Below are 16,654 nucleotides of genomic sequence, written 5' to 3'. Positions count from 1 at the left end.
ACATCTCAGTTTTATGCTCTACCATTTCCATTTTCTTGCGCACCCGTTCTGGTGGGGGTGTCGTAATGCTGAGACTACCAGTGGGTGATTAGTAATGCTTTACAAAAATTCTAGAATGAATACATACAAATATTACTTCGAAGCAGGGGCCAAATACAGGGCAAAATTAGTACACAGACTGATCAAATCAGATCCTGAGTTCACTTTCCATTGCTGGCGCCTCAACTGATTTTGTAGGTGCTTTATCAATAAAAATGTAAACATTAAATGATGGGCTAGAATGGCTAATTCTTTTAGGGAGCAACTAACATGTCAGCAATGCATAAAAACATTACATAGATGCTTTCCGCGACACATCTTCTACCACTTTCTTTCCAATCTTTTAAATTCAGATAAACAGGACAGACAATTTAAATAATTCTCATACCTTATGAAGAGAATATCACTATCTATCTAGCTCCTCACCAGGTTACCTGGGGTCCACTAAGCTGTGCCATGTGCAACATCAGGCGCTAGGGAGCTTTGGCAACATCTTACATAGGTATGCACAACAGAGGCTCACCACCGTCCCTCTCGTGGAATGTGATGCAAATCTTCATAAACCTTATGTTGGCTTCATTTTAAGAAATGTTTATGCAAGATCAGTCATTAGGAGATGGCATGTTTGCAGTCGGCCAACTTTTTTCCAAAATATGGAGAGTCATTGGCTGTTGTTGAGCGTTTATTAATATTGACATCAATTTGGTTATGACTATTGCATGCATCTTCAACAACTGCTGGAATGTAGGCGGAGTGCTAGAAAACCATTTTTAATTTGGCCTTTATACTCAAAATATGCCACATTGCTTTGGATAGGAAACACTAAGCTCTCTTGTCAGCTTTGCAACAGGAGCCAAACACCAAAGTAGGTATTCCATTACTTCTAGCTGCAGACTGAGCTCACACAAAATAACCCCAAGGGATGCGTCCATATCAAATGGAGCTAGGTCTTGGGCCTTGGGTCTAAGGTTACTGGGCCAACCTATTCTTTGCACCATACAGAGACCTTTTCCCTATTTCATGAAATATGCCCGTCTGGTTGGTTTATGTCCACGTAAAAGACTGCTAAATTGTTTTATATTCAGGAGGAATGTCTAGACACCCACTCTATAATTATTCCAGAACAATGCTTACAGGTTCACAGAGCCAGATTGTGGTGCATAATCCGGACTTAATCGCAAGTTAACAGTCCTGAATGAACTCTGATCTTGTGCAAGTAGATGTAAATATTCAGATCTCTGAACCGGTACTGTCAGGTCCAGGCAGGGCCACCATTTCCATCTTTTCCTGGGTACAATTAGGTGTATAATTATACACCTAATTGCTATCTGGTTTTAGGTTTAAACCTATAATAACTGATGAAACCCAACTGAAAGTAAAAGAATAGCCATCACCAGTGTCAACATAAAAACACTGAAAAAACACCTCTGCAACCACAATTTAAGTGCCATTCAAAGAAAGGAAAAGATGAGTGAGAGAGAAATTTTTATTTCTTCCTGAAGGGGCAAATACAATGTAACTTTATTATACAAGGTAGCATCAAGAAAGACTGGGCTAACATTATTCTGCTTGAGGTTTGTTGTTTAGGGATGCCACTAAAACATTCTCTCTTTCTTCCTTCTGCTTTTTTCAGTTTTGTGGTTTTTGGTCTAAAGATGCAGTGTTTAGAAGCATGTTTTAGGTCTTATTTAGTTATTTTATAAACTGTAGAGAATCAGGAAATATCAAAATTATATTTGATAACTTGGCTACGTTTGATATCACTGATAGGTAAAATTGCTAGTTTCATAAGAATATGTCCTAATATGTACCATCACATTTACCCACAGACAAGGAATGGGTGAAATCCTTTGATACATCAGCCCCCTTTTCTAGTGAGTCAGTATTTATTGTAGATGAATTGCCAAACACTCCAGGCTTTAAACATTCAATGCAAGATGTAATGACAGGTATATGCGAAAATAATGTCACCAAGCATCTGAGATAGTGGTGAAAACGTGACACCAGACGTTTGGTAAACATGGAACCAGTGTCACTTGGAATGCTGCTTAAAAAAGATCCTACCAACTTCAATAAAGATTGGAGTTATATTGGTTGTATTTGCGGTAATTCAGCGAAGTATGTGAAAAAGTTGTATGATGGTCAGTCAAAATCGATACCTGAGATGAAGTGTAAGAGATCCTTGTCACTTGCTATATGGTACCCTGAAAGCATCTTTACAATCTCCAGAGTTAAAGAATGCTTTTGAGTTTGTAGTCCATTCTGGTGCAGTAAAAATGTATTTGGCCCTCATATACCCTGTGCACACGCTATCTATACACATGCACTATCAATGCAAGATGCAAGCAATAATTACAATTAAATTAAACACTGGAAGAACACTGTTTCTGTAGTTTTTAATGGCACGAAGATGTGCAACCACTGAAAACTACTGTTTTTTAAGGTTTTGAAAAAAGTGAGAAAAAAACACCAGAATTTACCAAAAATAACTGAAAACAGGATATAATTGATGGATGAAAAGAGTCCCAAGATGCAGCTGAACATGGAATATAAGGAATATGCTACTTACCAGTATGCATCTGTTCTTGGCATAGAGGGCTGCAGAGTGGTACATTTATGAATAGATCGCCATCTGGTGTTGGGCTCGGATGATTGCACTTTGTTTTTCTCTTGGAGAAGTCTTTGTCGTCATAGATGACTCCTCCTCTTGGTGTTAGTGCGCATGGGCATCGGCTCCATCCTTAGATTGTTTTGCCATAGTAGGGTTAGATGGAGTAGTGTAGTATAGTACATAAAGATATGCCCATGTAAGTGTATCTAAATAAGATAATGTTGGGACAGACACAGGTTTCCGGGGAGGCTGGGAGGGCATGTACCACTCTGCAGCCCTCTATGCCAAGAACAGATGCATACTGGTAAGTAGCATATTCCGTTCGAGGCATATGGGCTGCAGATGGTACATTTATGAATAGATTGTAAAGCAGTTACCTCCCTAGCGGTGGTCACCAGTGTCTGTCGCAACTGTTTGAAATAAAGTCTTTAATACAGCTTGGCCCACTCTGGCTTGTTGTGCAGCCTGTACATCAACACAGTAGTGTTTTGTGAATGTATGTGGTGTAGACCAAGTTGCTGCTCTACATATGTCATCTAGGGGAATGTTCCCTAAGAATGCCATAGATGCTCCTAGTTTTCGTGTAGAATGAGCTCTAGGAGGAACAGTTAATGTTCTCTTTGCTTTGATGTAACATATATTTGTATACATCTTACAATCCATCTAGCGATGCCTGCTTTAGAGATAGGATTGCCCTTATGTGTTGTGGAAAATGCTACAAATAGTTGTTTAGTTTTCCTGAAGTTTTGTGTTCTTTCTATGTAGTACAAAATGGCTCTTTTGACATCTAGTGTATGTAGAGCCTTTTCTGCCACCGTTTGTGGCTCTGGAAAGAAGACTGGTAATTCCACTGGCTGATTGATGTGGAATGCTGAGATTACCTTAGGCAAGAACTTTGGGTTTGTTCTAAGAACCACTTTATTCTGGTGTAATTGTAGGAATGGTTCTTGTATTGTCAATGCCTGTAATTCACTTACTCTCCTGAGTGAGGTAATGGCTATAAGGAAAGCCACCTTCCATGTAAGGAATTGTATTTCGCACCTATGCATAGGTTCGAAGGGTGGCCCCATTAGTCTGGTGAGTACTACGTTGAGGTTCCAGACTGGTGAAGGTGGTAATCTTGGTGGAATGACTCTAAGGCCTTCCATGAATGCCTTTATAGCTGGTACTCTGAACAGTGATATGTGTTGCCTGTTTTGTAGGTACGCTGCTATAGCTGCTAGATGTACTCTGATAGATGTGTACGCTAGATTACATTGCTGTAAGTGTAATAAGTAGCAAATAATCTCCTTTGTTGATACGTCCAGAGGGTTGATATTGTTATTAGTACAGTGTATAGCAAACCTCTTCCACTTAGCTGCATAGCATGCTCTAGTGGTGGGACGTCTCGCTTGTTTAATTATCTCCATGCAATTTGGAGGTAGATCTAAGTACCCAAATTCTAGGATTTCAGGAGCCAGATCGCTAAGTTCAATTGAGTTGGATCTGGGTGCATTATTTCTCCATGGTTCTGTGTAAGGTGCATGGGTAGAATTCGTAATTTTTGGTGTGGCACTTGTGAGAGTTGCAGTAGCGTGGTGTACCACGGCTGTCTTGCCCACGTGGGTGCCACTAGTATCATGGTCATTGAGTGTTGTTGCAGCTTCCTGACCACTAATGGAATTAGTGGGAGAGGGGGAAAAGCGTATGCAAATTTGTTTGACCAATTTATCCATAACGCATTGCCCTGCGACAGGTGATGTGGGTACCTGGACGCGAAGTTTTGGCATTTTGCGTTCTGATGAGTGGCAAAGAGGTCTATCTCTGGTTGTCCCCATCTTTGGAAGAATGGCTGCAGTATTTGTTGGTGCAGTTCCCATTCGTGTATTTGTTCCGACTGTCTGCTTAAGATGTCTGCTATCTGGTTTTGGACTCCTGGTAGGTGTTCGGCTAACAGATAGATGTTTTGAGGAATGGCCCATCTCCAAATTTCCTGTGCTAGTCTGGATAGTTGGAGAGAGTGCGTCCCCCCCTGTTTTTGAATATAATACATTGCTGTCATGTTGTCTGTTCTGATCAGGACTGCTTTGTTGGTAACATGTATCTGGAAGGCTTTCAATGCTAGAAACACTGCTAGTAGTTCTAGATGGTTGATGTGCAGTGTTCTTTCCTGCACACTCCACCTTCCTTGTACTGTGTATTTGTCCATATGTGCTCCCCATCCGGTGAGCGATGCGTCTGCTGTTATTGTCACCTGTGGAATTGGTTCTAGGAACGACCGCCCCTTGGCAATGTTTGTTATGTTCCACCACTTCAGAGAGCGGTGTGTGCGGTCGTCTACCAACACCAGATCTGTAATCTGCCCTTGAGCCTGATTCCACTGTGTCGCTAAGCATTCTTGTAGCGGACGCATTTGTAGTTTGGCATATGGTATTAGCAGTATGCAGGATGACATCATGCCTAATAGCTGCATGAACACTCTTGCTGTTAGTGAGTGTTGCGGCTGAAATCTTTGAATGATTGTAAGCATTGTTTGGATCCTGACTGCGTTGGGGTACACTTTGGCTTTTTCTGTGTCTATAGTAGCCCCCAGGTACTGTTGAACCTTGTTTGGTTGTAGGTGTGACTTTGTGTAGTTCACCGTGAACCCTAGCTGGTGTAGTAGCTGAATTGTCTTTTGTGTGTTTTGAAGACATTCCTCTTGTGACCTGGCCTTTATTAGCCAGTCGTCCAAGTATGGGAAGACATGAATTTGTTGTCTTCTTAGGTGAGCTGCTACCACTGCCAGGCATTTTGTGAACACTCTTGGTGCCGTTGTGACACCAAATGGAAGGACCTTGAACTGATAATGTTGTCCTTCTACCACAAACCTGAGGTATTTCCTGTGGGCTTTGTGAATAGGGATATGAAAGTAAGCGTCTTTTAGATCCAGTGTAGAAAGAAAGTCCCCTTTCTTCAGTAAAGGAAGTACTTGTTGGAGCGTGACCATGTGGAAATGTTCCGAATTTATGTATGCGTTGAGAGGTCTTAGGTCCAGTATTGGCCTTAGAGACCCGTCCTTTTTGGGAATTAGGAAGTATAGGGAGTATACTCCTGTTCCTTGTTGGTGCTGTGGAACCTTCTCTATGGCATGCTTTTCTAGCAGTGATAGTACTTCTTGTTTTAACAGGGTCAGGTGATCTTGCTTCATTGGACGCTGTTTGGGGTGGATGTTTGGTGGGGTAGCTGTGAGTTCTAGGCAATAACCATGTTGGATAATTTGTCTTACCCACCTGTCTGATGTGATGTTTTCCCCAGACAGGTAGGAACTGTGATAGGCGTCCCCCGACCGGTGTTATATGGTCTGGGGGAAGCTTTATGAAGTCACTGTTTTGGGGTTGGAAAGTTGCGGTTGTTGTTGTTTCCGCGACCTCTACCCTTGTTGTTGTTACCCCTGTAGCTACCTCTCGAATTACCTCTGGGTGATGTAGGTGTAAAAGAGGTTTGCTGCTGGTTTGTACCTGTATTTTTGGATCCTCCTCTATAGGTGGATCTACGAAAGGAACCTCTTTGTGTCGGCTGTTGCAATGCTCCCATTGATTTAGCCGTTTCGGTATCCTTCTTCATCTTTTCTAGGGCCTCATCTGTCCCTGTGCCGAAAAGTGTTTTCCCATCAAAAGGTTGGTTCAGTAACGATGTTTGTACCTCTTGTTTGAACCCTGATACTCTGAGCCATGCATGTCTCCTTAACATGATGCTTGTGTTTGTAGACCTTGCCGCAGTGTCTGCCGCGTCTAGGGCGCACTTTATTGAAGTGTTAGTAATTAACTTCCCTTCTTGTATGAGTTGATCTGCCCTCTTTTGATGTTCTTTAGGGAGATGTGTGATGAGTTTTTCTAATTCATCATAATGCGCTCTGTCATGCCTTGCAAGTAGCGCTTGCGTATTAACTATGCGCCAACTAGTTTGCCGCTTGAGATGCTACTCTTTTGCCAGAGGCATCTATTAGTTTGGACTCTTTGTCAGGAGGTGGAGCTTCTCCTGTAGATAAAGAGTTTGCTCTCTTGCGAGCGTTTGTGACCACTAGTGAGTCTAGAGGAATTTGCCCTTTAATGTATATTGGGTCTTTTGGAGCTGCCCTATATTTTTTATCGATTCTTGGGTTCAATACCCTAGCCCTCACTGGGTCCTTGAAGATCTCTGATGTATGACTGAGAAGGCCCTTAAGCATTGGTAGTGTTCCTGATGTTCTTTGTGCAGTAGGTAGTGTTTCTAATAAGAAGTCCTGTATTTGAGGTTCTGTATGTAGGTCTACCTTATGATATGTTGCTGCTCTAGTAATGAGTTGTGCAAACCCAGTATTGTCATCAGGAGGTGAGGGTTTTGAGGGATATGATTCAGGGTCGGTATCATTATCTGACCCTACATTATACTCTTCCCATGGGTCTGCCTCCTCTGGGATTGTGTCCTCGTCATCCCCAGGATGTTCCCCTTCCCCTGTGTCACTCTCTACATCTGTTGTAGGTGTAGATGGTCGTGTGGGAGGAATATTTGGCCTATTGTGAGGAAGAGGAGAAGATGGTGTGTGAGGTTTGGGAGAAGAGGGAGGAGTTGTATTCGTCCCCATTGTTCTCTTCTTCGGATGAGTCTTGTCGTCCGAATGTTCATTCTTCCTCTTTTTAGGTAGTTCTGTGACTACCTTGCCAGTCTTTGGGTCAATAAACAAAGTCTTTTGTTTAGGATCAGTCCCGTGTTCCTGTGTCGGTACCGTAGTTTTCGGTTCCGAAAGGTGTTTTTTCTTTTGAATGTCCATTTGTATTTTCGGTGCCGAGATTTTGTTCGGATCCGATTTCTTCGGTATCGAAGATGTCCCCGGTGTCGAGGGTGTTTTTGGCGCCGAAGCATGCTTTGGTGTCGACATGGACTGCTTCGACTTCAAGCTTTCCTTGACTTGGTGCTTCGGTGTCGATGTGGTCCGTTTATCGGAACCGGAACCACTATGATGGGAGACCGAGTGTTTCGGTTTCTGTTTCGTTGCCGGGCTCGAAGGCGGGGCGTTGGAAACTTTTTTCGGTTGTCTGACCGGGCTCGAGGGCGGGGTCGACACCGTGCGGGGTCTGTTCTTTGGTAAAGGGACGTCGTCACTCACGGTTTGTTGGACGTCGATTTCCTCGACGTCGGACTCGTCCGCTTCTGACCCCGCCTCGTCGGCCTCTTCTTCCTCCTCTTCTGGGTGCTGGTCCTCGAACAGCTCCGGGATTGCTTGTGACTGCATTCTCGATACCTCGTGTCTTCGGGCTCGACGGTTTCTAATCGTCGACTTTGAAGAGAACGCTGCACAGGCCTCACAGTCCCTGGATTCGTGTTCAGGGGACAAGCAGAGGTTGCACACCTCGTGTAGGTCCTTGTGTGGGAACTTAGCACCACACGTTGGACATTTTTTGAATGGAGTCCTTTCCATGGACCCCGGGCTGGACTACGTCGAGTTTCTCGTAGTCGTCGTCCTTCGAACCGCGTCGGTATGGAGTAAAGTCGCGTTCGATAACGATACCGTCGATTTGGAAAGGATTACGCGCCGGTTATAACCTTCTTTGTTGAAGTCGGTCCGGAGCGCTTCGATCCTCATCCGAACCCGATGGCGGAAAAAAACAATCTAAGGATGGAGCCGATGCCCATGCGCACTAACACCAAGAGGAGGAGTCATCTATGACGACAAAGACTTCTCCAAGAGAAAAACAAAGTGCAATCATCCGAGCCCAACACCAGATGGCGATCTATTCATAAATGTACCATCTGCAGCCCATATGCCTCGAACACAGTTTTCCCCTACAGTGTAGTGGTCACTTTTTGTCAACACTACAGTATTTGGTTTTCTGTGCCATGGGAAACAGATCTATGTGAGGGCTCTCACCTTAAAGATGCCCACTAACTTGTGGTTTCCTAGTTCGTTGACATGCCTCCCATCAGCCTGGAGGGAACTATGCAGTCAATGACGTAAGTTCAAAGAGCTTGCATCTCCAGTTAAAGAAACCACTCAGTGTCCCTGTTTACAAATGTAGGACTCAGCAGTCATTATGTCTGCATGACCCTGAAAGGCTGTCCCTAGTTTACTTGAGAACAGCTTAAAACTCCAAATGCCCTGCTATGAGCTCAAGCACATTTATGGGCCGAACCTTGATCCAGTGACTTCTTATAAACAGTCCTGCTGCAGGCGAAAAAAAGAATTTGTGGTCAGGATAAACAGATGTCCCTGGTTCTGGAAAGGCAGTAACTGATCAAGGGTGTTTCTAGCCTTGCCAACATTGTAGGGTAAACTTGAACAGTTAGCTCAGCTTGACTTACCTTCCTCTCAGTGCCATCTGAACTCAATTGACATCCTGTACTTGCTGATTTGGCAGCATGTGCAACCTGCAAAGTGTGTCTAAATGAACATCCTGCTGCCCAGAGTAATTTCTCTGTTTGCACAGAACATGCTAACTGCTGCTACAAATGCACTGGGCAACCTGGATGCGACTTCAATCTTGTTCTTCAAGGCAAGCCGTAAAATGTTTTGGCTTATTGTCAGTGGCGACTTCTTGATGTTGCAGAGACCCAGAGTTTGCACGAGACTGGACATGACTTGCAACTGAAACTGCTGACAAATAAGAAATCCGTCTAGAGTGGAACATACGAGCATTGGAACAGATTCATGCATTCTGTGAACAAGAGTCAACATGAGGTTGAAATTCTGGACTGGAAGCACTAGCCATTCACTATTGGCAACAGCTATTATAGATGAATTGGCGGATAAGAAGCCTCCTATTATGGAAGTGGGTGCAGTGTAAAATTTGCTGGCACCACTGGTACATGGGTGATGTTTAAGAAGAAGTAGATCTGGTATCTGGATTGTCTTTGACCAGGGACACATGCTAATCTAGATTCATTAAAAGGAGATCATAGTAACCTTGCAATTGCCAAAATCGTTTTTGAAGCCTGGACACAGTCATTCAACCTCTTGAGAATACCCATTACCCATTATGAGGCGAGCCCGGTCCTTTAGTTTGAACTTTGTTAAAGTTTGTAACTGAAAGATAGAGTTGCTGTTTGAGCACAACCATATTTATCGGTCAGACAGCCAGAATCAGACAAGTCTATAGACAACGTGTAAAATATTTTTTAAGCCTGTTTCACTTTTCTCAGGATAGTCTCTGGCCTGGTTTCCCCTCCAGGGAGGACTTGGCCAGGCCCGGCAGTTCTGGCTGGACTGTTCCCATGGGAGCAGGGTCAAGACTGATTTGCATATGGCTGGGTCCAAACTGGAATGGCATGGCGAGCAAAAAAAACTATAGCTTTAACCCAGATCTGTGACTGGGGGTGAATGTTTGTTTTGAACAGCATTCCATCTATCATCTGTTCTTTTTACATTTATACATCTAAACTGCCAGATGAAAAAAAGCACAAAAAATGGCAGACGGGCTATACCGCCATTAAATCAGTAAATAATAAAAAAGCATATGATTTATGAAAGACCCAAAACTAGAGAAAGAATGTTTTGCAGTCAGGCACCATAATATAATTCCCAGGCAGCCTAAATGTTTTTCCTTCACATTTGCTCAGCCTAAAGTGAATTATACTTTTATGACCTGCAATGGACCATCTGTAAAAGATTTTCAATCTACTATGCTCACAAGGTGTACCAAGAGTTCTTGGACAGATCCATACAAAAGATCACTTACCTGTAACACCGTAAATACTGTGCTGACGTGTATAGCAAAATACAACACAGCAATCACGATGCAGACAACCAGGTCGGACTGTAAACGCTCACTCTGTTAAAGAGAGACAAAACTATCTTAGAACATATTTAACAACTAATCTTTTATAAAGATTCATATTGTATATAAGAAATCTAAGGCAGAGTACACATATAGATCCTAGGCATCATAGAAAGTCTAATCCACTTTGCCCATAAGAAGGGATAGTAAAATAAACCTCAATAAAGATTGGTTAGAATCATATCTGATGAGAAGCTACATTTATTTTGATTACTAGGCCTTCATAAGGGAATTACAATACAAAAATATACAAAGCATTGGAAAAAGTAAATGATCAATATTAATCTAAACTGAAACCGATACACAGTTAAAGCAGCTAAATGATTCAACAATTTAGATCAACATGTCATAGGATTAAAAGAAGAACCACTAACTGATAATTACTGTCATACTGATTACACTGTTTAAAAACCTTGGAAAGTAAAGCTATATTGTGCAAAAAAAAAAAAAGGACCCTCAGCCCATGCACTCCATTGAGCAGTATGTTCCAGCAGTAAGCAAGTGCCCAGTTTATTTTTTCCTATTACAGCTTTTAGTTTGCCATCTCTACGGAGCATCACTTAATCGAAGATCTGTGATATAAGTTGGACTAAGCACAAAATATTTTTTAAAATAACTTAAGACTCCCCCAACCCTACTAAATTAATTAATAAATATAATACACTGGTAGTTCATACCAACAGTCTCTTATGGCATCTGTGAGACTGCCGGATAATGCATTTGACCCCCTGATTCTTTTCCTTCTACCAACCCCTCTTATATGTCTATTGTTCCTACAGACCTCAAATATAAAACCTTAGCGAAACATGGCTAGTGGCAGCCTAACCTAGGCAAATGTTTGGGACAATTGGCTGTCTTTGTATACATGTAGGCAGACTAGTAGGGTAGGAATTACTATTATAAGTAACTTAGAATTGATGGAAGTGTTCAAATTAACAATCAATTGGAATTGCCATGGGCGCATCATTCAATACCATTGTTTTTTGCTCACTACCATTACAACGGGGACCAAACAAATGGAAATCAATTTTAGCACCAGCCTAAATGGAAAGTCCAGTTAAAATTGTCAGGCCCAGTCCCCTCTGAAAAGCCAGAGTTCATCTGCCTTGTCAGTGTGCCCAGTCTATAGCACACAACAATTTACCACCTAAGAAGGCGCTTCTGTCCTCTTTCAACAACACAAACAGTTGAAAAGCCCCAATCATCAAACTCATGACCACCAAACAGAGAGCCTAGCCAGCACCGCAAGCCAGCTAATATGAAGCACTACCCATACTGGCAGGCAGACCAATCTAACACCTATGCCTCACTTGTACAGCATACCCCCCTACCTTCATCCTCATTTTACTAATTACCATATATCTTCCCCCAAAAGTACAAACCCAGCAACTTGGGCTCATCGGGACTCATTCTACAGTCATCCGTGCTCCTGACAGCAGAAACCATCATACAACACAGAGTAGATGCTCTCTATCGCATAAGCAGTGTTCATATCCAATTTCACATATACCATCCTTGCAGGTTACATCAAACAGAGCACATACGCAAGACAGGAGGTGAGCTTGCTATCTTTCCTAAGACATCCTGGTCTTGCCAGTGACCAAGCAAGGTAATTGCTGTGTCAAGGTAATCCGCACATACAAAAAGCTCAACCTCACAGACAGAATTCTGTGGGTTTGTTTAAAGCACAAAACAACCATGGACTGAAGCTTCGCTATCCTACATGAAAATACACAGCTTCACTCTACAGTTGCTGCTATGTTCGGTACTTTTTCCATGCTATGGCGGAGGAGCGTTGCCCTACTGCTTTTAAGCAGTGCGAGGAAGAAGAAACATAAAATGATAATAACAGAGTTATTATACTATGTTTCATGCCTCTTTGCCGGTGGGTGGGGCTGCTCTGCTCTCGGAGAAGGGCAGGGGAGGAGCGGTTTGCCCATTCCTAAGTGCGCAATGAAGATTTGGTCGCCCTCTCCGGCCACCCAACCCAGTCATGCGCATTTTCCCCCATCTCCATGCAGGTTGCATTACAGCCTGTGTGGAGAACAACCCCAGGCACCCGTTCCCTGGTTGAGCCTTGAACCAGGACGCTCAAAACCAATCTCAACGCTGTACTTTCTGTGCCTGTCTGACTAGGAGATGCCAGAAACCGGTCCCCGGAAGCTTGTTTCCTTTCCAGTAAAGAATTGGCTTGGTAGTTTGGTCTGCCCTGTTCCCATGATGCACTGGGCCAGGGACGGACTAATTTGCATGTAGCCAGGTTCTGAACTGGGATGGTGCAGTGAGCTAAAAAACGGTGATGGATCAAGCCCTGATCTTTTGACTGGGTAGGAGTGTTCTGCTTAATTCAGATACTCTGTCCATCACCACCCCCCTTTTTGAATCGTTTTGGCCACCACAAGTGTGGAAGGGTATGCTCAGATGTGAGTCCCTTGCTCACTGCACCATCAGGATTCAAGCAAGCCGGGCCGAAGACGGCTGTAATGCCAGAAACCGGTCCCCGGAAGCTTGTTTCCTTTCCAGTAAAGAATTGGCTTGGTAGTTTGGTCTGCCCTGTTCCCATGATGCACTGGGCCAGGGACAGACTAATTTGCATGTAGCCAGGTTCTGAACTGGGATGGTGCAGTGAGCTAAAAAACGGTGATGGATCAAGCCCTGATCTTTTGACTGGGTAGGAGTGTTCTGCTTAATTCAGATACTCTGTCCATCACCACCCCCCTTTTGGAATCGTTTTGGCCACCACAAGTGTGGAAGGGTATGCTCAGATGTGAGTCCCTTGCTCACTGCACCATCAGGATTCAAGCAAGCCGGGCCGAAGACGGCTGTAATGCCAGAAACCGGTCCCCGGAAGCTTGTTTCCTTTCCAGTAAAGAATTGTCTTGGTAGTTTGGTCTGCCCTGTTCCCATGATGCACTGGGCCAGGGACAGACTAATTTGCATGTAGCCAGGTTCTGAACTGGGATGGTGCAGTGAGCTAAAAAACGGTGATGGATCAAGCCCTGATCTTTTGACTGGGTAGGAGTGTTCTGCTTAATTCAGATACTCTGTCCATCACCACCCCCCTTTTTGAATCGTTTTGTCTGACTAGGAGAGCAGAGACGTGGTACCCGGCACGGCAAGTTAAGTTTTTTATTTATTATATATATATATTTTTTTTTTAATTGCGTACCATTCCCCCCCCCACCTCCCTTGTCACTCCCTCCCATGCGCCTGCCCCGCCACCCATGCCGGATGGCACCGGGGAGCGGGTGTCTCAAAAAGTGAAACCCTTCATTCTAGAAGCTGGCATATGAATAATGCTAAAAAGCTGGTTAAAGGCAACCTTCTACTTAATGGTCTCCCCAAGACTTAACTACCCCAAAAAAGCATCCTACATTCTGAGGCACGACTGACTCCTCTGGGGCTTGAAGAAAGCAGCCATATCACCACATCACAAATGGAACAACACAGACTCTTCCTCAAGGAAGGAATCCTATTCAAGAGCAGCTGCAATGCCAACAAATCCATGAGTCACAACAGCCCATCCTGTCTGGATGAAAAACTAACCACGTCTGGCAGATTGCACCACACTAGGAGCAAATACATCGCAAGATTAGAGATGAACAAAATACAGCATGGAAAAGACCTGAAGACAGGACTTCTTCATCCATGCGCCCAGAATCTGTTACCACATCACAAACAACATTAAAATTGCTCTGACCCTTCTGCAATTTAGAAAACATTTGAGATCAATCTCTTCACAACGTTCTACATACCTCACAACAGGAATGTACCTAATGAGTTTGGAAACTATCCCTTGCAACCTACTTCTGGAATCCCGCTGTGTGTTTAACATTCTGTTGCTTCCTAGCTAGCTTGAAGTTATAGAAATACCACCACAAACATACAATAACACCACCAAACAAGGAGATGTTTCACCCATGTTGGGCCTCATCAGTGAAAACCAGCTTACGTTCCTATGGCACAGAGAGCAGACCATAATTGTACAGGACAAGACAGATGTTCATATGCTTAGTTCTAATTGTACAGAGAGCTTTCCCATCATTCTATTTTGTGATTTGCGAGTAGATCTAACAAAATAGAATATGTAAAAGTCTTTCAGGCCTTTTTGCCAATCTATCAAGAGCAAAGAGGAATAGCGGTTCCGGAAGTCTATGACATTTGCCCACATGTTGATCTTTAACAAGAATGCCTAATGAAAAGGTTTTCTTCTGCAATCTTTCTAGCTTTTCTGACTCACTGTCTAGCAGGTGGGCAGGAATGGCTCCCGGGTTCAGCTTTATTGTAGAGGAGGAATGAACAACAACGTTTTCTGCAGAGGGATGAAGAGACAAGAAAGCTGGATTTCTAGGAGCTGGCCCGTAGCGTCTTGTTATGGGTGAGTTCACCTCAGGGCATGGGATGCTCTTAAGCAATGGCTCTTTAACAGCTTCTACAAGAGCCTCATTAAAAGGGAGCAAAGGCTCTGCAGTGGTGGCAAACAACAGTTTCACATCCGTCAAGATGATAGGCAGGAATATACTGAAGGGAGAGGAAGTTCAAACACTTTAGTTGCTTTCTTGAGCATATTATTATTAAGGCCCAAAAGATCTGATGTAGCTGAGGAAGGAAGGAGCCCATTTTCATTAGGTTCCCGTAGCAATTGGAGATTGCCGGTCCAAATCTGAGCCCAAGAGAGTATGAATAGTGTCCCAATATTGCCTTTTAGCCTGGGGTTTTCTCTGCAATTCTGCTTCCAGTCCAGGAGGCACTGAGCCTCTATCCTGAATTTAATCCTCTTCACAGGCGGCAGGAAAGATGGGAGGAAGTGGTGGAGGAGCAGTTAACTTCAGAATCAACACCAGAAGTGGTGCCAGGATCGACTTTGGCATCTACACCGGAGCAGGAAACTCCTTCGCGGGTCAGACGGCTTTGGGAAGAACCTGCACAGTTACAGGAGAATGCTCAGCACTGAAGGAGGAATGCAGAGGGGAGCCTCCTATGGTCCGACAGACACACCAGAAAGGACCGACTCTCTCCCAAATACGTTCAGCATTGCCTTCAGAAAGGCCAGATCCGTAGTCAGCGCCAGGAAAAGTGGTATGCTGGCACCAGTATAACAATAGGCACTGAGAGAGAGAGATTTCATTGGTGCCAGTGCTGGTGGTGTTGGCGACGTCCAAGCCTACACTGCCACTAACTCCAGCTCTGGAGTGGATGAAACAGAGGCAGAGTATGAGGTAGACTTCCATGGACTTTGACCTTCTGGAAAAAGAGTTTTTCTTTTTATTCCTACGACATCTCCTCTTTTCCCTTGAGGACGAGGAAGAGTGAGATGGATTTAAAAAAATACATTCCGAAAGAGTTTTACACTGGAATCTAGTTGAAGAGAGAAGGATGGTTATCCTGGCATCTGTTTCTGCACAATCTGAAGGCAACAAATTAGATTGTGGATTATGAGAATGCAGTTTAGCTTTGCTTACCTTAGTATCCAGGCAAAACACAGCTGCACATCTGGCACTTAGTTTATTTCAAGGCGCTTATGTAAAATTCTAGATGCACTTACTCGAAGATAACCAGTGAAAAAGCTATTTTTAGTTACAACACTCTGAATGGTAACAAGGCAATTTATGGCACTTGTTCTAACTATTTTATGAGTGCTTGGCCGAGCCCATGTTCCATCACAAGAGAGCAGAATGCTCTTTCTTGACTTTGACTCATACTCACTGGAACAACTTATGTAAGAAGCTGAGACACATATTCAAACATCTGGTCTTCTGCAAGAAGAGGATGAAGATTATCTGCTCTCCCTTGCTCATTAATTCAGATCAGCAGAGCACTTGGTCAGGTCGTTCTCCATTGATGCGGGACACCTTAGGGCAGCTGTTGCACTTCGTACAGAATTATTATTCATTAGTTCATTCATTCCTAGTTTCCACAGCACCTCCATAATCAAACATTAGTCACCATTAACTATCAACCATAAGGATAAATTACTAAACCTATGTACTTGGTGCTCATTTTACATCCAACAGTAAAGTAGCCCCAGTAACAAAGAGGTAGAAATCTGAATGCAGGGCACAGGACATTAAATACAGGTCTATTGACATTGCCAATGCTTGTATAAACTACATGAAGTGCGACAGCTGCAACTTTGAGACAAATTTAGGGCACCAGAGTTAAACCGGGTCACACATCTTCATGAGAGTTAGCAGCTGCTTGATGTTTCCAAAGCCTTGTGGTCGTGGTCAGA

The 16,654-nt window shown here is 43.5% G+C and overlaps 1 protein-coding gene across 4 annotated transcripts in view; it reads right to left on the bottom strand.

The window, feature by feature from the left end:
* The window catches only part of PCNX1 (pecanex 1), a 486,917-nt gene that overhangs the window by 168,615 nt on the left and 301,648 nt on the right, over positions 1–16,654 (bottom strand). For all 4 annotated transcript variants that reach the window (XM_078659468.1, XM_078659469.1, XM_078659470.1 and 1 more), the window contains exon 19: positions 10,324–10,416. In XM_078659468.1, coding sequence (XP_078515594.1) covers positions 10,324–10,416 — 93 coding nt within the window. The remainder of the gene's footprint in view (positions 1–10,323; positions 10,417–16,654) is intronic.

Source organism: Lissotriton helveticus, chromosome 9, assembly GCF_964261635.1.
Source record: "Lissotriton helveticus chromosome 9, aLisHel1.1, whole genome shotgun sequence".
Taxonomy (NCBI): Eukaryota; Metazoa; Chordata; class Amphibia; order Caudata; family Salamandridae; genus Lissotriton; species Lissotriton helveticus.
Note: the sequence above shows the minus strand (reverse complement) of the source record. Positions and strands in the feature narration are given on the sequence as shown.